Below are 23,164 nucleotides of genomic sequence, written 5' to 3' on the forward strand. Positions count from 1 at the left end.
GTCTTAAAAACATTCGCAGCTTGCCAATAGTGTCATTAACTGTAATGTAATGAGAATGTATAATTTATATGTCTATACGGTTTTGGCAGCGTTACGTAACAGTCGTATGTTTGGTAGGTTTCATTAACGGCGATCCTCAGCATCATCAGGTCGGATGGGTTTGTGAAATTGACACATGTTTGACGGTAATGTATCATTGAACCGATGGAACTTGGTTTGTGAGCGTCGGTAAATAAAAAACCATTCTATAATTGAAAACCACGTCTCAAGTGGGTATTAATCAATATTTGTTCGAAAAATGCTTCGAAAATTGTTTAAATTGAGGCAATTCACAATGTAAGAGTACTGAGACTCTGATGCTCTTGGCAACAGTGCATTCAACGCCAAAGTGTTGGGAGCAAAACGCGCGCTCATTTGTCTAAGTAAGTTGAGAACTGTTGTTGTAGTGGCGTATTGAAATGAGAGCCTCTATTCCGAATCCCGTCAGGTGAACAATTCCTTGATTGTATTGTGACTGGCGACGAATCGTGAGTGGCCCACTAGACCCTTGAGACGAAAAGACAATCAATGCAGTCGCAGATGGCTTCAACGAAAAAATTCAACACCGTTGTTTTGGTTGAAAAAATCATGGCAACTTTTGCAAGGTCAGCTGTAATATCGTTAATGAATAAAATACTCAATAAGGGACCAAGAGTAGGTCCCTGCGGGACACCTGATTTCTGTTGGTATTTCATAGACTTATGTTGCACGTACTGCGATCTATCAGTTAAGTATGAACATAATAAAGCAACAAGCTCAGCATTTAGGCCAATCTCATCCAATATTCATCAAATCTGAAATTCATGACGAGACAAACCTGAAGACGAATCTAGATACCGCGATAGTCCAAATAATGCAAACAATCGAATCCGGCAGCCTTCTACAACAATGCTCCGGCCTAAAATAAGGTCTTTTACATCTGGCCGCCGACCGAATATGAATGATATCACTCCTTTATTTTTAAACAGTATTATTTATTTAAAGAGCGATTTAACAACTGACCGACGTGGTCATGCCTTATTTTTAACGGTCGACAGGGATAATTAAAGTTAAAAATATAATTTTCCTCGTGGCAGATATATCTCGTTATGATTGACATAAAAATCTGTCCGTTGTTAAAACTGGGACCCAACTTAATTCATCTAGCCGCCCATTCATGGTCTTATTGTGCCCACGCAGATGAAAGAACAGGTTCCTTTGACAAATATTGGGCAACGCGGGTCTTTCGTAATTCGGGGGAGATGTAGTCGCGACTACGATTGTCAACTTGAGTAGGTGCTACTGAAAATGAAAGCTGTCGCCGCCAAATTGTCTATCCTTGATGATTATCTGACTAATCAAATACCTGCAGATTGAAGTTAAATACTTGAGAATAATTAAGTATTATTCGTAAGCTATAACACCATTTTTTATAAAAATGTGTTAAAACATTTGTAGAAAATATGGCAAACTGATTAAGTAAATTATTTATATGAAGAAACACACAAATATTTTCTTTATTGGCTTTGAATACATGAAAATAAGGATCTACCTATTCATTCGCACCATAAAATAGGAGCTGACTTCCAGTCTATTATAATCGAATACCGTTCAAAAATTTCCTGAAAAATTGTATGGAGAAAAATAGAAAAATATGGAAAATTAGGAAAATTTTAACTTTTATTGCAATTGTGGATGTAAGGAGTTGTAGCCACGTTTATAGGTATAACGTATATTTATAAGTATTTAATAAAACTTGCAGAAATGATTTTAATAAACAAATTATCACACTATCTCTGCTTTTAGAGGAAAATATATATTTTCAATTTGTTCAGGATGACCAAGAGCATGCGCAGAAACATCAGATATGTGGTCAGATGGCTCAGAGTCAGACACAGACCCACAAACAGAAATCATAAAGTCCTTTTTCCCAGATCGGGTGACCTTTCTGTTTTTGGGTCGCTGATTACGATCCCGGTAACCATATAACCCCATCACGTCTAGATCAAGGTCAAATGAAGGTCAACCACATTACCTTGAATGATACAATTTTTTTGGCCCCGGATTCTCATTTTCACAAAAATAACATACCAGTCACTCCACCATCGTAAAATCCACACCATACTGTCACTCTTTGGGTATACAGTGGTCGTCCTTGAACGACCCGAGAATTGTCTCTGCAGCAGATTCGACAGTTTTGCTTGTTCATTCACATACCCACCAAGATGGAAATGCTCCACGTCGCCAAAGATGATTTTCTTAGCAAAATCACCGTCTACTTGTTGATTCTCCAACATCCAGTCAACGAATGTCTGGCGTATTAAATGGTCGTTTGCATGGTTTCAATTCCTGAGTTAACTGACTCTTGAATGGATGCAGAGGAAGATCTTTTGTTAAAATCCTCTGTTACACGTAATTTGCGCACAATCTCAGCTACACACTCTCCGTACGCGTCGTACAGCGCTCCATTTTGTCTAACTGCAATGCGTTCAGTACAACGTGCGATCCTGCACAATACTGCCACCTTTTCGAAATGACAATGGCGTGAAATTCAAATCTTGTGTTACTTTTGGAACATCTTATACAAAAATGTTGATAGAATAAATTCTTTAAGCTTAATTTTTGTAGTCTATAACAGCGGATCAACCACCGAAAATTCCTTTCCACATTTGTTGCTTAGAAACCAATTCGAAATAAAATTTTGTAAATGCAGTGCAGTGTCAAATTTATATACGGTTTGTTTTAGTGATCAAAATCGCATGTAGAAATACCAACAGCTGTGTTTTTGCGAAAAGTAAACAACACTCATTTAACTGCCCGATACATAAGAAAAACTTTTCAGAGGTTATTATTACCTACTTGTTTGGTATCAGCACTATTATAATCAACAAAATAAATGTGTTAATGAGTTTGTCTATAAAAAAAAATGTCGTTAAGTTGTTCGGTTGCGTCGAGTAACCCAGTTCAAAGCACTACCAGACATAAAAATTAGAGTAAAGGTGAATACTCCGCGAAATTTACGATTATTTAATGTCTAGTGTTAATATTTGAGGTTTCCTCTGTAGTTTTTGGAGGAAGCGGGCGTTATTTATCACTCTGTGTATGTATGAAGCTAGATATCAGTTAAATAAACAATACGGACGGTAATATTAGTGTACTCTTTAGTGGAGTATTCTATTAAATACCTACGAGGGGAGTTAAAAAAATTGCGGGTAATGTTTGATAATGCAACATTTAAGTTTATGCCTCTATGTCAATACTTTTATCAGCACGAAAAATTAGTCTAAAAGCCCTAAGAACTAAATATTTGTATGGCACATTGTTTATTGTCTCGTATTTATAGAAAAAAGGGATTGAACTGAAATGGGATTTAAATAAAATTGTTTGACATAAGCAGTGTCGACTAATACTCCGGTCCAATTATAATTTGAAGGTGAAAATATTATTAGTAGACATTTAACAAAAGTTAACGTTAATGAACGACCTCTACACAAGAGAAGGACCGCTAGGCCCGCGCATGCGCGTGAACGTCGCCCTCGTCGCGCACTAGATTTTTGACTAGAACGTTTTAAATTCGGTTTAACTTTCAGGTTTTATGATCAAATTCGACTGGAGTATAAAGATCTACAAAGTCGTTTTTACTCCATCTACACGCGTGTCTGAAATTCTAAAAAAAGGATTAAAAGTGGATAAAAAGAGACTAGTTTGTCTGCTGGAGTTTTATGATCGGAAGTTTATGTCAGAGGCCAAAAATAAGTCGTATCCACAGCATTTTTTAATTTTGACTTAGACCACTTTCTAATGTAATTAGATCGTGGTCCTTTCGAATTCCTAATCTAGTTAAAATTACATTTCTAGAAAAAACATTTTTACGTATTTCCTTGATTTTTGGTACAACACGAGGTTCTATGTCGTAACATTTCCTAAACATAAAAATAGATAATTACTCCACAGACTATTGACTTTACCATTATTTATAATGCGATTGACAACAATAAACAAAATTTTCCACTTGTAAATAAATATATTCCCGGTTATACATAAACCAGCCTATTTTTCCACCTCCCAATAAATTTATTCGTAGTCGTAGCAGCTCTGCTTCAGTTATTACTAGACATCGCAAACTTTGTGGCGACCATCAAATAAGCGGCAATACTCTTAGTAGAAATAAGCTAAATCTGTAGTCAAACCCTGTGCCGCTCTATGCTCACGATACACAATATTGTTGACTGCCATAAAAACACGTACCACACACTTGACCAAGCAAAGCTTCTAACTCACTCACACACGCACAAACGACAATGAAATGCACGAACTACGTCCCTCTGCAAAAAAACTGGGCACGCCAGACCGACAGAGCAGGCATTAGGGTGCCGCTAGATACGTATCGAATAAATTGATCGATGCGATGCCTCAGATCAGAGGCAGACTGTACATGCTATTGTACGATGACGCGAGTAGTGGAAACTGCACACTTAGGACAACTTTTGCTACTATTCCTATATATTTTATGGTAAGTTCCATGTGAAGCGTTTAGTGTTGAAAAAATAGACAGTGCCCCTTTCTGTTTCATACTATTATGCAAATACTTAAATATAGACATTCTTATAATGTAATGAGTACAGTTATAAGAAGGCAATGGTAAAAGACAACTCAGCCTGGAGCCAACCGTAACATATCCGATCTCTAATAATAATACACCGTCACACTTCCACACAAAGTAATTCGCTTTTAATCTTACAAATTCGTTGACCTACAAACTGTTTAAAAACGACTGCGGTAACTGTACAATGCTAAATGTTATTTCAGCCGATTATCAAACATACCTATCAACATTTTGTCTTCCTATGGCTTGCTAAACAGTAATACAAACAATGTTGGGTAAACATCGCGTCTGGCGGTTAATGTATTACACCAATAGAAGTGTCCTTGTAAGGTCGCCGGATTGACTTTTTATGTACAAACTTAAAATGTAGAATCTATTTGGAAAGGAGATGCGTAGTGGCCATTGTGTTCGACGTCTAAGGCCTGCCTTGACCTAGACAGCTGCGGAGATACTAGTTTCTTGGAAAGTTTTTCAATATTGTGAGATAGTTTTACTTGTGCTGATAGATAAAATGTGTTCAATGGCACCGATTATCGAACAGTAGCGCGTGCCCTTTGATAGTTAACCGCTAGGTCAGCGGAGTAGGAGTCAAAGTGTATTAAATAAGTGAAATTATATAGAAAATTGATTTATAAACATACATTACTTGTAAAATATGTTCAATAAACAGCGTAATTACTTTTTTGTTTGTCATGTTCACTGAAATTCTTCACAATAATGTTAAAGTGAGGTTTGCACTAGATGACTCGGAATTAATAATTTTAATTTAAGTTTGAAGTTATGTCGTGTCTTATTATGTTGCTGAGTTGGCAGTGTCAACAACGGCCATTAATAGCGATTAGCGGCTAGTCGCTTAAGTGTAAATCTACAATATACAGACCGAGTCTGAGATAGCTCCGCCCATACGTGCGCACAGGACACAGCAAGGGAATGCTATGAAATTATACAGGGTGGGCCATTAGTGTGAGAGAGTAAAATAATTCCCTTGTTACTCATAATACAGATTAAAAAGTTTGTATATAAATTGTACAGAATCAAGAAACCTAAACTACAAAATTAATTTGAAACATACAGGGCGATTAGTAAAAATGGGATACGACGAATATTAAATTTTTTAAATGGAGCAGCCCTGTATATTTTTAAACATACAGATTTCTGAGAATATTCGAATTTTGGAAAAAACATGACCTCCAAGAAGTTGTATAAACTTTCAACTACTAACACTAGGAACAAAATAATAATAATAGACATAGTTATAGGTAAATAGTAGACAAAGACTCATATATTAGCTAATATCGATATTTTATACAGGACATTTTTTATAATACGATCATTTGTAGAAAGTTCAAACTTGATTTTCTTAAATTTTTCAAATAGAACTTTCTCTATTTTATTGTTCTATTTTATTCACATATCGGCCCACCTCAACTTTTATTAAGCATGTTCTATTAGTTGTTAATTTTTAAAATATAACAGCATTTCTGAAAAAACTTAATTTTTATTATTTTTTAGAATACCAACAAATAAATATTAACTAATAAAATGAACTTAAACTGGAATGATAAATTATGAACTGGCAAGTTGACACAAGCAAGGCAAGCCATCTCGTGCGACCGAAATTAATAAAAAAATAGTTTTTTTCAGAAATATTGCTATATCTTAAAAAATAAAACTTTAGGTGTAGAACATACTTAATAAAAGTGGACCGATAAGTGAATAAAATAGAACAATAAAATACTATCTGTTCCATTTGAAAAATTTTAGAAAATCAAGTTTGAACTTTCTAAAAATTATCGTATTATAAAAAATGCCCTGTATAAAATATCGATATTAGCTAATATAGCAGTCTTTGTCTAACATTTTCCTACAACTTTGTCAAATACTTTTGCTCCAAGCGTTAGTAATTGAAAGTTAATACAACTTTTTCGAGGTCAGAATTATCTACATAATTTGGCAACCCCGCACTAAGATGTTAAACTGTTTATATTGCCATATATAGAATTTTATCAGAAATTCATATGTTTAAAAACAAACAGGGTGTTCCATTTAAAAAATGTGATATTTGCCGTGCCCCGTTTTACTCGTCGACCTGTATGTTTCAAATTAATTTTGTCGTTTAGGTTTCTTAATTCTGTACAACTTTTATATAAACTTTTTTTCTGTACTATGAATAACAAGGGAATTATTTTACATTCTCACACTCATGGCCCACCCTGTATATAAAAAAATAATAAAAAAAACGGTGTTGTATTTGGGGTTGCAGTCAACAGTGCTAAGGGCTAGTATAATAAGGACACTCTGTGTTTGTTGTCAAGCGTTCGGAAATGTTTATTTCCTTTCTCAGGACATATAACCTAAGATTAAATTAAAAAACCATAAAAAACGAGAAATATAAAAACATTGTTAACATTTTGAAACAGTCACTAAATTTAAAATATATATTATAACTATAGTCATATTATTAAAAACAATTTTCGAGTCAATTTACAACATTTAACGAAAAATACAATGAAAAGGAGCCATTCCTATGAAATGTGAACTAATTTTTTTTGAAAAAAAAAAAAAATAAAAAAAAAATAAAAAAAATTAAAAAAAAATTGTTTGAAAAAAATTGAAGTTGAAAATGAGGCTCATCGCTGAAGATGATTTTGTTCGAAAAATCAGCATCCACTTGTTCCATAATCCATTCAACGAACTCTCTTCGCTCTTACGTAGTCAGTAGGCTTCAGTTCTTGAATCAATTGATCACAAGCATCAAGATGCAGATCTTTCGTGGGAATACGCTGTAGAGAGCTTCTCGAAATGTCTAATTCTTGACCACGGTGCCGAATTGATGTTCCTGAAATCTCAGCAACACTCTCACGAATAGCTTCGATGTTTTGTGTTGAACGAAATAAAAGTGTCTAATAAATAAATGTGTCTTCTACTGTTGACAATCTAGGATCTAGGTCAGTGTAAAATTACCACGGTACATCACTTAACAGCATTACTCACGTTTTCATATTTCTGTGTTGGCAACAAGTGTGTTGTGTTGACATTTGTCCCAAAGAAAACAATATTTAAATCAATTAAGACAAAAAAATAGATCGATGCAATCAGTTAATGATGTTTTGATTAATTTATGTTTGTTTTCAATTAATCACATTGGAAAGTGTAACACGTATTAATAACAGTTGATAATGCATTTTTTTGCTACATTTAACAAGAAAATTACTAAAACTCTATTTAAATAACAACACATTATTAGCGAGTTCGCATGCAATGAAGTGTCACTCGTACAGTGTAGCGGTGAGATATTGGTATAAAAATTGTGGTGTAATGTGGAAAATGATGAAGGAATTGATATTGGGTAACTTCGAATATATATTTTTATTTTTTAGTTTCCTTTAAGAGCTTAATAAATTTTTGGTATATTCTATATTTAACCTTAAATTTAAATTTATAAAAAAATTATAAAAATAAAAATTCACTGAAGCAATATATCTCTGACAATTTGACAGTAATAATAATATTTTTTGAGGGAGGTATATTTATAACGAACAAGAAAACATTATTTATTAAAAAAAGTGTTTTTCTGTATGTCGATAAAAGAAAATGATGAGTAGACATCGGAAACTAAATCTGTGGTCAAACCGTCTGCCGCTCTGTGCTCACAATACACAATGCTACTGACTGCCATAAAAACACGTGTCATACACTCGACTAAGCAAAGTGTCAAACTCACTCACAAACGACAATGAAATGGAAAAAGCCGTTTGTCACCGGCATGCCAGGCCAACAGGGCAGGTATTAGAATGACCGAATAAATTGATCGATGCGAAGCTTCAAATCAGGGCAGACATGTACGTACATGTTATCGTACAATGATGCGGATAGTGAGATTATTAATACGTGAAGTAGGGGATGCTAAAGATGTAATAGCATTATTCAGATCCATGTGAAGCGTTTAGTATAGGAAAATAAACACTGCTCCTTTTTATTTCATACTATTATGCAAATACTTACATATATATTCTTATAATGTGTAGAGTGCAGATATAAAACGTATGTGTCACTTTTTGTTTCAATAAAATTACATAAAACAGAACCTGGCCTACAGCCAAACCTGTATCACATTGCCATAATATTTTCGATCTCTAATGATGAATTTGTCTCATAAAACTACAAATTTAAATTGCTGGTTTTTCCATATCTTGATACCAAACATTTCTAAGAATTATCATTTTTTAAAAATTATTTTTGATTTTGTTCTGACGGAAACACCAGTCGTTAAATGATTGTATGTATATTTTGTTTCAATTTCATCGAAATAACCCTGATGAACTGCAGTTGTTTTGCACAAACAACCGTACACAATATTTAGACCGCGATTTATAATAAAATCAACTTGTTTTCTTCGTCGTTAAAGTAGAAAATAAGTAAAAAATATAATTACCTGTTTTCGGGATTTCATTACATCAAAAATGTTTTTCAATTCATTTCCGTAGGCCGGCTGGAATACTGCTACAACTCAAAAAAATTGCTTTTGAGATAATAACTCGTAAGTTTCTCGTGCCTATACTTTTCTTAATTATTTGCTTTCAATTATAACAAAGTGAAAAAAATTTTCCGATTCTATAATGCCTGTTTGTTTCAGCGACAATTTTTTGACGATTTGAGATATCAATTTAAAATTTGGTACAAGTACTTGTCTAGAGACTAGAACTTCTATGTTACTTTTAAGTAGTATTTTTCCTGACTTATTTAATATGTGCGTTAAAAGTGTGTGACACTTTTAATATGTGCGTTAAAATAGTGTCACACTTTTAATACATGCGTTAAAAGTGTGACACATTTTTAATACGTGCGTTAAAAGTGTTTCACACTTTTAAAACATGCGTTAAAAGTGTGACACATGTTTAATACGTGCGTTAAAAGTGCTTCACACTTATAATAAGTACGTTAAAAGTGATTCACACTTCTGATACGTGCGCTTCATACATTTAACATTAACACCATACTTGTATAACTGTATCTTAGAGAATCGTTTTGGTTTCAGTTGCTGGGGTGATAGTAAGTGCGAGTATAGGCAAAATGACTACCAAGTTCGCCAGGAGGTGTACGTCCGTGTTGGCGTGTGTCGCGATAGTCGTGCTGGGGGCTATCATCGTGGTGGTGTGGGTGCAGTTCAGTCAAGGTGCCTTCAAGAACAAGCAGCAATACAACGTGCTCAACGTAACCACCACGACCTCGGCGCAGGAGGGCCCTAGGCACCTCAACAGGTCCAGACACAAAGGTATGTTAAGTAATTTTCGCAACTAATTAGACCTGCGACTTTTTTAGGTCGTTCCAGGGTGGGACTCGTATGTTGATATAATTTTTGTCGTGAAGTTAAAACTATTGTCTGAAAGTGTTTATTTGTGGTATTTCTTTAGTAGCTTTTCTTCCTTTTTTTTTTTGATATTCTGTCACATTACGTCACAATCGACATCTAAAATATAAAAGAGAGCAGCAAATAAATCTCTTTGTCACAAGGATTAGTCAGTAATTATGTTTCAACGAACTTATATCTGCCTAGTTTGAAATCTTATAATAAAAAAAATATACAGGGTGTAAATAAAGAAGTAGGAAAAAAGAAGTAAATAAAAAAATAGGGGGTCTCTGTCGAAAAATAAGGTGGGTCTTTCCTATAAAAAAATATCATTTGAACATTATTTGTGAAGGTACAACCGTTTAAAGAGGGTGACAAAAAATAGTTTTTAATTTTTTTTTAACTTTAATTATTTGCAGTTACCGACTGAGTGCGTCTCTGTTGTTTAAGTCATGACCTAAAGAATTCACAACTCTGTATTAATTATATTCTTATTTGTAATTAAGTACGGATTAATTAGAAAAAATTGGACGATGATTTGACTATAATTTGCATCGAAAAAAATTGATTAGTCTTTAGTTTTTTTTCTAGCTTAGATATTTTTATACGGACCGCCTTAAAGTACGTATAAAAAATTAAAGAGATATACTGCTCATCAAAACGAAAAAAATCTAATAAATGTGGCTTCGCCAGGAAGCTAGGTGCTTAGGATGTACAAATTAGAAAATATATTATTTTTTATTAATAATTAGTACACGTTGCAATAAATTGGCAGCAAAAATAAATTGTAGTTGCAAGATTTTGATTGATCGTAATTAACATTTTTTTTTTGTTATTTATGAGTACAATCTGTAAGGCTAGTTTTCTATTGTGTTCGTATTAGTTTTTATAACAAAAACTGAAAATGAACAAAGAAAATTTAAATAAATTGTTTTATTGTCTTACAGATCGAAATAAATATCAAAGAATGAATTCGAAAATGTAAATTCTCCCTGTCTCTAATTATTTAATAAATTATGAAGGCTCAAATAATGCAAATTTTGATAGAATTATTGAAATATACTCGTATTTATAGTTTTTATGCCTTTGTTGTTAAAACTTTGGGATAATTGTTAAAACCCTTTTAAAATTAAACTAAAACCATTAAACTTACATTGTTGTTGAGACAAGTTTAGTCAGTATATTCGAACTAAAATGTTAAACGTCGACTACTAAAGTGTATTGTTAAAACAAGTGCTACTTTAATCAGTGTTTTCGAACTAAAGTGTTAATAACACGCGGCGCGATTACAGTGTATTTTTATTGGTTGTTAAAATCCTCTTGAAACTAATCTAAAAACCATTATACTGGCGTTGACAAAACAAGTGCTACTTTAGTCAGTAATTTCGAACTAAAGTGTTAATAAACGAGCGGGACGACTAAAATGAAGAAGAAGACCCTGTTAATACTAAAGTGCTATTTTAGTCATTATTTATTTTCGAACTAAAGTGTTAATAATGCACAGGATAACTAAAGTATATTTTTAAACTTTGGGATAATAGTTAAAATTAAACTAAAACTATTAGACTGACATTGTTGTTGAAATAAGCTTAGTCAGTATTTTCAAACTAAAATATTAAACGAGGACGACTAAAGTGTATTGTTAATACAAGTGCTACTTTAGTCAGTGTTTTCAAACTAAAGTGTTAATAACGAACAGGATAACTAAAGTGCATTTGTAAACTTTGAAGTAATTGTTAAAATTCTGTTAAAATCAAAGAAAAACCATTAAACTGACGTTGTTGTTGAAATGAGTTTAGTCAGTATTTTCGAACTAAAATGTTAAACGCAGGCGACTAAAGTGCATTATTAAAACAAGTGTTACTTCAGTCAGTGTTTTCGAACTAGTGATGATTGTGCTGATTTTATAGATAAAGCAATTGTTACTTTAGTCAATATTTTGGACTAAAGTGTTAATAACATGCAGCGCGACTACAGTGTATTTTTAATGATTGTTAAAATCCTATTAAAATTAAACTAAAAACCATTATATTGAATGTTGATAAAGCAAGTGCTTTTATAGTTGATAATTTTGAACTAAAGTGTTAATAACCAGCGGGGGGATTAAAATGAATCTCTTGGCGATTGTAAAGACTATTAGAACTAGAATATATTTTAGTCATTATTTATTTTTGAACTAAAGTGTTAATAGTGCGCAGGATTAAAGTGTTTTTCAATCTCCCAGTTTTAGTTACTATTTGGTAAAGATCTCCATGTTATTTTCTAACCATAGACTGATTAATACAGACATGAATGCTGTATCAAATGTTTTCGGAATTTTTTTAAAGCATTTCTCCAACAGAATATTCTGTATTGTTTATCACAAAATATAGTGCCGACTTATGGTTTGTAATGTAGAGACGTTATAGTTTTAAATATGATTCCGTTAGCATCTCACTCTAATTATATTTTTAACATCTCCGATTAATTGCCGGTCGTTCGGCGCAATTATCTAAGCATCAAAGAAAATGGTGCAGGCATAACTTAACAAATGAGTTACAGTACGTTAACGCCTTGTACCCATACTATTTATTACATATACACATACGATTATCGTGGGCATCGACCTAAAAATAACGTTCAATATATTAGGAGTGCCAAATTACTCAGCGCGTTTTCTTTTTTTTAATAATTAGGCCGGAACCTTCTGCTTTGCCACAAGTCGGATATAAATCAGGGATCGTGATCACTATCAAGCAAGGACTTTTTCAAATAGCGAGGATTTGAAAAAGTTTATATTTACGATTTTAGCTTTGCATAATTTTGTTTCAGGATTTAATTCTATTACAAGTTCGTCCTGACAGTCAATATATATTAATAAGAGGAATTAATTCAGAGTAAATTAATAGTTTTAGAACATAAAACTATTTCATATACCTTTAACTTGATTCTATTAAGATAAACCACTATATTACCATGTATTACGTGTAAATTTATTTAATTTATTTAAATTATGTTTATCACAATCACCTTATAATCGGACTTTTATGCACACATATGAACCGTCTAAAGTGATACTTTATCCACTAGTAGAATAAAATAACTTTTTCTTCAAGCGTATAATAATACTTATATTATATAGTGCAACACCTCCTTTAGAAGCAGCCTATTGTTTAATTAGTACAAATATTTTTCATTTTTTAACTAGTAAAAAAATGTAACAATGTGTAGGTAAGTATCCTAGCAACGAATTAAAGATTCAAGAAGCTTTGACGTTTCATTAAGTGTCAGTTGAAATTTGATGTCGCGTCGGGTCGTTTTTAAAATGTCTGAAGAAATGCAGTGCACACCACCAGAATTACTGAAAATTGCAAATACATCAGTGGCGCAACACTTATACCAACAAAGTCGAGAAAAATTTATGAATATGCTTAAGATAAATTCATAAATTGGGCAAAAGAAAATAATGCACATATTTATTCAGAAAATGTGATGATAGCATATTTTACAAGATTATCCAGAACACTGAAAAGTTCAACTTTATGGGCGCAATATTCAATGGTAAAATCTAAATTAAACATAGAACACAATGTAAATATTGAGAAATATTCAAAATTAATTACATTTTTGAAACGACAAGGTGAAAATTATAAACCAAAAAAGTCGAAAGTTTTGTCTAAAAAAGAATTTGACGAATTCCTGAATAAAGCACCTGATGATAAATATTTAGCAACCAAGGTATGTACTTTTTAAATTATAGGTAGATATATATTTAACCTTTTTATATTTGTAATATAAAATTTTGTTATAATTTGTAAACTTCAAGTTATTTTATAGTATCCATTACGAGAATAATAAACAATTTTCGGAAATAAAGATAGCTCATTGGAAGAATGTTGTAAAAACTCATAAATATAGATGTCTTAAAATTACGTCATGTTTTAGAATTTCCTTGCATTTTCCAACTTTTTTTATTGTTACAAAATTGATAATTCTATATTTTTTAGGTTACACTAATATTTGGAGTCACAGGAGCTTGTAGATGCGATGAACTCATTCAAGTAAAAGTTAATGAAGTAAAAGATTTGGGAAATATAATATTAGTAAATATTCCCAATACAAAAACTAAAAAACATCGTTCATTTACCATAATTGGTGAGTTTTATTTAAATTTATACAGAAAATATGCTACTCTTCGGCCAAAAGACATAACTTTTGATAGATTTTTTATTAAATATCAAAATGGCCATTGTCATCGTGTTGTAATGGGCATACATAAAATTTCAAAAGTGCCAAAAGATGTTGCATCATTTTTAAGGTTGCCAAATCCACATGAATATACGGGGCATTGCCTTAGAAGAACCTCGGCAACTATCTTAGTTGATAATGGTGGAGACATTACAACCCTAAAGCGACATGGTGGATGGAAATCTACCAGCGTCGCTGAAGGATACATTGAAGATTCTGTAAACAATAAGAAACAGATAGCGATGAAAATATTAAACCCATTAGAGTATAATGAACCAAGTACATCAAGCGAAACTGTAAATATTGATCCTGAAAATAATTTAATCGAAGACTTTTCTGTTAATAATGGTACAATTGTTAACACTGAAACTGAGATTCTTATTATAAGTAACGTATTCAACGACAGAACTGTAAACTTTGAAAAAAATACAGCCAGCAGCGCTTTAAATATCAACAACTGTACCATACAAAATTGCACATTTAATATTCATGTTAATAAATAAAGTTTAATGATAGACATGTAGGTAATTTAGATGTTTATTCGTTTAATTCAAATTAAAGAAAAATAATTGTTACATTTGTTTTTTTTTCATGAATAAAGTGGTTAAAACTGTCATGTTTAATTAATCAATAAAATGTATAAAATGTATAAAATAAATAGTATTACCTACCTACTGATTTTATTTTGTGCTGAGATCGAACACCGCGTTATCCGCTATAAATTTTCAAAATTAGTAATTTTTTATATTCGCGCTTGAAGAAAAAATAGTATGTCACTCGGAGTGGAAGGCTCATTATGTGTTTTGCCCAATTTGCTCAGCCTCGGCTAACGCCTCGGCGAGCAAACTTTTGGGCTCAACACATAATGATCGGCTTCTACTCCTAGTGAAAAATAATAAACCTATATTAAATCAAATTTAAGTTATTTACTTATTAAAATTAACATTTACATTTATAGTAATAGACATTTCGTTTTTTTGTTTTATCACATTTAACTTCCGTTCCGTTAATAACAACCCTTGTAGCATCGTTGCCATAATTTTCAGAACGCATAACATCTGCCGAAGTTTGTGAAGAATTTGTACAAGTTACGGATGTCTCTTCTTGTAAGGAACAGCTATATTTTCCTTGTAATATCAATTTCAATCACCTAGAAACTTATTTTAACTTTCACATTCACAAAAATAATTTGAAAATAATTTTTTTGACTGCAATAGGTCTCATTTCAATTGGAAATTCAATTTGCTACAACTTTTCTGATGACAATTATTTAGAAAAAAATCATAGTTTTCGAGTAAAACTCAAAAAATAGAAAATACCACCTTTTTACTTCATTCTCAAAAACGCACCCCTTTAAAAGGTAGCACTCCGCGGTTTTATCATTTTTTAGGGTCAATTGAACATATCAAACAATAAAATTTCTGTTACGTTGTAGTTCCTATCTAAAGTACATAGTCAATAGCCTAATTATTTTGAAGAGAAGATCAATAAGTAATTCGAAAAATTTCAAAATGAANAATTATATAATTAGAGACTTTAAACTCTCAAATCTTTTTGGTCCAACATAATCCAAAGAACAACTTCCTGTAGTTATGACCTCGACTTAGGGGACACTCGGTATACAGGCTGTCTCCTAAAAAAAAACGCAAGCCATAACTCCGTCATTTATAGTCTGATTTTAAAAAACAAAAAATGATATGAAATAGCTCTAAATACAATACAGAGTGAGCCTATTGGAGCGTATTTATTATTATTTTTTTTTTTGAAAAGCGATAGTCAACATTTTTTTTTCAAATAGCAATATATGTTTTTTTTAATTTATTATTGTGCAGAATTCTATTCTGAATTCAAGTCAGAAAAATCCTACGTACTTTTAGTAGCAGCAGAATCCTTATCCTCAATAAAAAATGGGGGTTCCTGTTTAAGATTTCAAAGTCCCCCCCGCTCCCCCTGCAAGGAGAGGGGTGAGGTGACTAATTTTCGCACTATTTTAATACAACATTGATCATGGGCATTTATTTATTTCGTAGAGTGCTTGTTTCTCGAGATATTTGATTGCTTCAAGTTAAAAAAATCACCCAGTGTTATACTTTACATATTTTTTTTTGTACATCCTCAACTGTTTCATGAAATAATTGTGAATTTATTATTAGTACAGATAAGATTTTCTTTCTCGTATTTCTCGATTAGTTGGATAAAAAAGCAGTCATCGTGATACGTGATATTTTTGATCACTTTTTGTAATTAATAATTTTTGTTGATTAAAATATTTTTATATAATTTTCGATTTTAAGTTAAAATTTTTTAATTGAAAAAACCTAATGTTTTTCCGTTTTTAATAGATATCGAAAATCTTCTTTAATGAAAGTTGTTGAGAAAAATCAGAACCTTACAGCACCATGCAATGTAAAAATATGTGCGAAATTGAAAAGAAAAAAATCGATAGCGTCACAGTCCTGGCAAACTTATCAAGATAAATTTTTAAGTCAAATATTATCAATATGCCGCAATGTGCAAAATAAATATTTCATAGATATTTGACATATTTGAGATAAAGTATAAATGATGATGAAAAAAATTGCATTGCTTCTTTTCTGATAATTCAAAGCACCCCTTATTGCAAATATATTTGAGTTTTACGTTTTAGTTATTTTCATACTAAAAATCAAAGTTCAAAAATATCTCTGAATGTGAATAAACGTTTTTGAGGAGAGTAACGACAGAGATATGTAGTCATTATTTTGAACCACGCTCAAGGTAACAACGAATCATGAAGGTCCCAAGATATTTAAATTTTAAAAACAGGATACAGAGAATTTTGAATAATGCTAATAAATCTCACGATGAGTAACGATATTATGTGTTAAAATTGTTGACGGTAAAAGCAGATATTAAATATTTATTATTTTTGTAGTTATTGCTTTAAATTGGTCATATGTAAAAGAATCACGATACCAGCTACTATTGATGCAAAAAAATTGATCCCGTCTTTAGCAGGCTGTAAATAAAAAGCATTATGTTAAGTTGAACTATAGAACTAAGTGTAGTAATGATGTAGGAAATAAAGCGCAAAATTGTAAAAACTAAAGTGTAATAATTGATATGTACCAAGAGCTAAAGTATACGATTTGTAGGAACTGAAGTGTAACAATGCTGTGCAAATGCTGCAAATTTATAGAAACTAAAGTGTCGTATTGATAACACAGTACCACAAAAAAAGTAAAGTGGTCTGTTCCAAAGATCATACCTATCTGTCTTTATCCGGGGCCAGAATTGCTCCATCAGCCTTTTTTTTTTTAAATCGCGAGAAACTGCCCTTAAATATAGAAAATATGAAAAATTATATTTTTCAAATCAAGAAGAAGACCAACTCCATCTTCCATCCATGTCTCTTATATCTATGGGATATTAAAGACAGAAAGAATCATTATGAAGAGAAAGTACGGTCGAAAAGAACAGATTTCCAACCAGGGTTGAAAAACACGAAGCCTTAGTTGATCCTTCAAATATTCTGCTTCTACCTCTCCATATTAGACTTGGTCTCATGAAATAGTTCGTTAAAGCTTTGAACAAAAATGGCGACTGTTTTGATGATGTTAAACTGAAAGAAGGCGTTTTCCATGGTCTTCAAACCCATACCGTGTTCAGAGACGAAAAATTTATCACAAAAATGAATGATACTGAAAGAGTAGCATGGCTAAGTTTCACGAAAGTCACTCAGAATTTCAGAAAGGAGTGAGGATTGCAAGAATTCAGTTGAGGTTGTTGGAAAACTTGAAGCAGACTACAGCGAAGAACATGGTGAACGGTAATGCTTAATGCTTAAAAGAAAGAAACAGCCAAAAACACAGAGCAAGTGCAAGATGCATAGATCCTTTGAAGATAAAAGAGTTTGTTACAAAAGGAAAAAGGAGCAAAAGAAACATCATTTTTATCTGGAAACGATGCTCACATCTTCGAATGCCCTCACCTCTCTTTATGAACACCAAATGGCTGAAGTTTGTCTATCTTTGGGAAGGAATTTCCCAAATTTTAGGGTTATTTTGCACGGTATAAAAATACTGGAGGGTGATATGGAGGTACAGCGTGTCTCAAACTAGATAGTATGGGCCTGCTGGGAGAATACAAAAAATTTAAATACACGACAAAAGTCGGTTTGTCAGTAATGGTTTGCCAAACAGGCGCAACGAACAATGCTGGTCTATTGAAAATCCCTACATTGTAAATCCAGTCCGAAACCAAGGCCATTTTAGAATAAATGTATGGTGTGGCATTTAATTGGGCCTTATTTATATGAACATACATTGAACAACGTGAGTTACCTAAATTTCCTAAAAGAAGAACTTCCTGCACTTCTGAAGAATTTGCCTTTGCAGCTAAGGAGAAACCTATGGTTTCAGCAAGACGGGGCTCCACCCCATAAGGCCAGGATTGTCTAGCAATATTTAGATAACACTTACCCAGAAAAATGGATTGGGCTTAATGGACCTATTCAGTGGCCCGAAAAGTCACCAGATCTAACACTCCTCGATTTTTTTTATGGGGAGTTTTAAAAAATAAGGTTTACAAAACACCTTCGCGAGATAATCATTTGAAACAAAAAATCACAAAACGTAAATGTTAATACTTACCCAGAAAAATGGATTGGGCTTAATGTCCTATTCAGGACTTTCTCCGAGTTATAAATTTTTCATATTTTAACTCTTCCAGATGCAATTTTAGAAATGCATTTCTCATTGATCACATAGGGTTACAAACTAGTGCAATAAAAATTTTATTGCACTAGTGCAATAAAGAACCAGTTTTTTCGCTAAATATAACGAGCGTTCAAATAAAAACGTGGTCAAGTTGGTTCTGAAAATTTGGACGTAGGGCGTAGCGTATAGCAAATGAACTTAAACGTCATCTGTCAAAGCGCTATATCGCCGCTATCAATTTGAATATTTTCGTTTTAAAAAGCGTTTAAAATGGTGTTTTCTCAAGAACAAAAAGTGTTTATCATAGAGTCCTACTTTAGAAATGGACGCAAGATTGATGGAATATGGAAGTATTCTATTGAGGAATGTTTCATAGAATTTCAAAATCAATTTCCCGGCGTTGTTGAGTACAAAATTTTTCAAAGTGCAGTTCAGCGTTGTGTTAATGTTTTTCGTGAAACGGGCAGTGTAACAAGAAAAGAAGGAAGCGGCCGACCTAAAAAGCGGACTGAAGAATTAAAAGAAAATGTCCAACAAATAATGGAAAATGCGCCAAGAACTTCTGTACGTGTTTTATCACAAATGGTGGGAGTATCAGTCGGTACCTGCCACACAGTGTTAAAAAAAGATTTGCGTTTGTTCTCCTATCGTTTAACTTGTCAGCAAGAACTTCATGAAGTTGATTTTCCGCGACGGGCTGTATTTTGTGAATGGTTTTTAAACAACTACGGTGAACTTCATAATATCACCTGTTTTTCTGATGAAGCCTGGTTTCATTTAAGTGGTTACGTAAACTCACAGAATATGAGAATGTGGTCTTCTGAAAAACCAGATAACTTTTTTGTCGAGGGCCCTCTACACGCTCAAAAAATTGGAGTTTGGTGTGCTCTCAATCGAAGGAGGATTTATGGACCTATTTTTTTTAATGGTACTCTTACTGCGCAAAGGTATAGAGAAGAAATTATCGCTCCTTTTGTTAACCAGCTGGAAGAAAACGAAATTACAAACTTTTACTTTCAACAAGATGGCGCAAGGGCACATACGGCAGGCGACACGATGAATATGTTGAGGGAAGTTTTCCAAAATCGACTAATAAGTCTCAATGCTGAACATGAATTTCCACCGAGGTCGTGTGATATTACGCCGTGTGATTTCTTTTTGTGGCCTTACCTTAAAAACACTATTTTTGAACTGCCTATTCCTGATTTAAACCATCTGCAGGCTCGACTTATAGACAAGATTCGTGAAATTAACAATACCCCGAGCATCTTAGAAAATGTCTTTAATTCTTTGAGGAACAGGTGTGAAAAGTGCTTGGAACAAGCAGGGGGACACTTTCAGCAGCTGCTTTAATTTATTGTTATAACAAGGAGGGGGACACTTTCCGCAGCTCCTTTAATTGTTTGTTATTGTTATCACGATTATTCTTTAAAATAAAGTTATATAGTCATTAACGTTATTGAAACTGACAGCTGCTATACAGCTCGTTGAGAAATGAGGTTAAGTTGGTCGCTATAAGCTACTCCCTACGTCTAATGTGTCAGAGCCAACTTCGACCACGTTTTTATTTGAACGCTCGTTAGTTTAATAAAGTTTTGTTTTTTTGCATGAACGTAGAAAAAATTATGTAAACTATTGCTGTTGCATTTAATTTCAGGAATTAGGACAAAAGAAGTTCTACAAACAGGAAAAGGAAAAGTATAAACTATAAATTTTTTCACATGCTATACATATGTCAACGCCCTATCGACTCCGTTGTATCTTTCTAATCAATTATCAGCCTACGTTTTCGGATCATTCAGTAGAAAAACGTGTTATCGGTGGCCATAAGTAAGCGACCGATTATAAATATTTATCCCAATTAACGGCTATAACCGGAGAGAAGTGGGTGACGGGGATATTTATCTATTATTACCATCGGGATTATATAAAAAAAATATTTATTCGATTTTGATGGAGGATACCTGCTGGATAAAAGTGGATGTGTATTTTTCTTGCGAGCCATTGTTTGTTTGTGTAGGAAATCGTTTTTTTTACGTAAGACGTAACCTTAGCCTCTATCGCTTCACTTAAAATAACTCTCTAGGTCACGGTTACTAGGACTGATACGAGTAAGTAGAATTCTTCGCGAAACACATTTTTAAACTAACAAATCCAAGCGATAGAATTGAGATTAAAAGTGATATTTTTATGTGAATTCGTGTTAAAGTCGCTCTATATCTACAGTTAAAAAAAGAGGTTAATAATGTTTATTTAAATTTATGGTCAACGATAAGTTTAAGATAATTTCAAGGTTATTTTTGGAGAAAAAAAAAGTTCACGAAATGTGACGATAAAGAGTAATTTATTAAAATTAAATATTAGTAGAACACAAGGTGGATTCCAAAGTAAACAACACTTTTTAAAAATAAGAAAAACAAAAAGCTATTTTGGCAAAACCGATTAATTTTATTCAAAATAGTCCCGTTTCGACTCAATACAGTGATTTGCATGGACTAAAAGTATGAGTAATTTGAAATTTAATTGATTTAAGGTAAACTTTCGAGAAGTAACCTCACCATTTATCGCATTCAACGAACAAACGGTAACTATACTATTTTGTAGCAAAAAAATACTATGTATTTGCCCGATTCCGTGTTCTATCTACTCTATTGTACATAAAAATTGTATAAATAGTTGTTATTTGTTCAAGCTGCCGGGAACTTATGCAAATTTATTATGCCACAAGGTCGCCATTAACGACCTAGAGACACTTTGTGCCTCATGTCGAATACATTGTATAAATAGACGTACGAACACGCAAAAATATCGGCGATTACGTCTACATACAATACGCCAGCGAGCTATAAAAATGGTTTATGGTCCCATTATCGTCTAGCGGCTAGACTCTAGCTCTAAGTAGCGAGCTGTTTGTTGCATGGAAATGTAGAAACTAAACAGTGCTAGAGGTGGGTAAGATCCGCATCATACGTATAAATCATGTGGATATCTAGTGGTATTCATGCAGATCCCGATACAAAGTTACGTATCAACGCATCAACGCGAATTGAGAATGCAACAAGCAATGCAGTAGTTCTATTTTTTGCAATCTTTTATTTAACTTCACACGTATTGATTATATAAAAAAAAAACAGGGTTAGAAGGAACAAAGGATCATTTTAGACGAAAAAACCGCGGAGTGCTATTAAATTAGAGGGTGGATATTGGATATAGGGGTGAAAATGCACCCCTTTCAGTTTTTTAATTGCAGCCCGAAAACGTAGCAGAATTTCGCTATAGTTCATAGGAAAAATTATTTAGAGAATTGAATTGGCTTATTTCAAAAATTTAAAAGGAAAATTTTATGCAAAAAATCGTTAATAAACTGAAAAAAAGCAAAAAATTTTTTGTTTTTTTTTACTTTAGCCTTTAGCCTCTAGTTTTTTTTTTGAGTAAAGATAGGCATTAGGGTGGGTCAAAAAAAATCAACTATTTTTTTTTACTTTATACTCTGAAAAATAGGTTGCTAGACACCTCTAGAAAATACTCTCCAAATATGAGCTCTTAATCTTCCTCCGCTTTACAGTTTTCCGTTTTTTCCTCAGTATTAGAAAAAAAATTCATATTTCTCTATCAACTGTTCGTTAAAAATATCTCTCTTCATATAGGTACTTGTAGGAAATTGAACGCCCTACAAAAAAGGTCTCTTACAATGTTTTTGTAAACCTCACCGTTTAAAAGATATTAAAGGTTGAAGTTTGATTATTTTAAGACAAATTTCTGTTTTGCTTATGAATTTTATAACTCGTTAACAAAAAATCATTATGAAATGCGCATCATAGTTTTGTAGGAAATTAACTGCTCTACAAAAATGGTCTCTTGTGATTAGTCGATTAAATAAAGCATTTAAAATATATTCATAGTCAAACTTTAATGCACGCCAATTTTAACAGTTTTTGATTAATAATAATTCGAAAAATTTCAATTTAGTTTATGAGTTTTAGGGAAATTTATACAAATTTGAGTTTCTATTAACAGAGAAATGTTTAAACTATTTTTCTAGTTTTTTTTTAGTCGTAAGCATGTTTGGTTACATCGAAAAAAAATTTGTGCATTATTTCTGACTGAGAATCAATGATTCATTAAATCTTGAAAAAATAACGTTTTTGTTAGAAATTTATTATTGAAAAGTATTAATCTTAAAGAAAAAAAAATGTTCAATTTGTTATTAAAGTTTTTTTATTTAATTATCAAGCGAGTTATAAAATTTCAAACATTTTGGTTTTG

The 23,164-nt window shown here is 32.4% G+C and overlaps 1 protein-coding gene across 2 annotated transcripts in view; it reads left to right on the top strand.

Moving 5' to 3' along the window:
- The window catches only part of LOC108903867 (A disintegrin and metalloproteinase with thrombospondin motifs 9), a 317,588-nt gene that overhangs the window by 66,622 nt on the left and 227,802 nt on the right, over nucleotides 1-23,164 (top strand). For both annotated transcript variants that reach the window (XM_018706198.1, XM_018706199.1), the window contains exon 3: nucleotides 9,663-9,899. In XM_018706198.1, coding sequence (XP_018561714.1) covers nucleotides 9,698-9,899 — 202 coding nt within the window. In that variant the 5' untranslated portion in view covers nucleotides 9,663-9,697. The remainder of the gene's footprint in view (nucleotides 1-9,662; nucleotides 9,900-23,164) is intronic.

Source organism: Anoplophora glabripennis, unplaced genomic scaffold (assembly GCF_000390285.2).
Source record: "Anoplophora glabripennis isolate ALB-LARVAE unplaced genomic scaffold, Agla_2.0 scaffold49, whole genome shotgun sequence".
NCBI lineage: Eukaryota > Metazoa > Arthropoda > Insecta > Coleoptera > Cerambycidae > Anoplophora > Anoplophora glabripennis.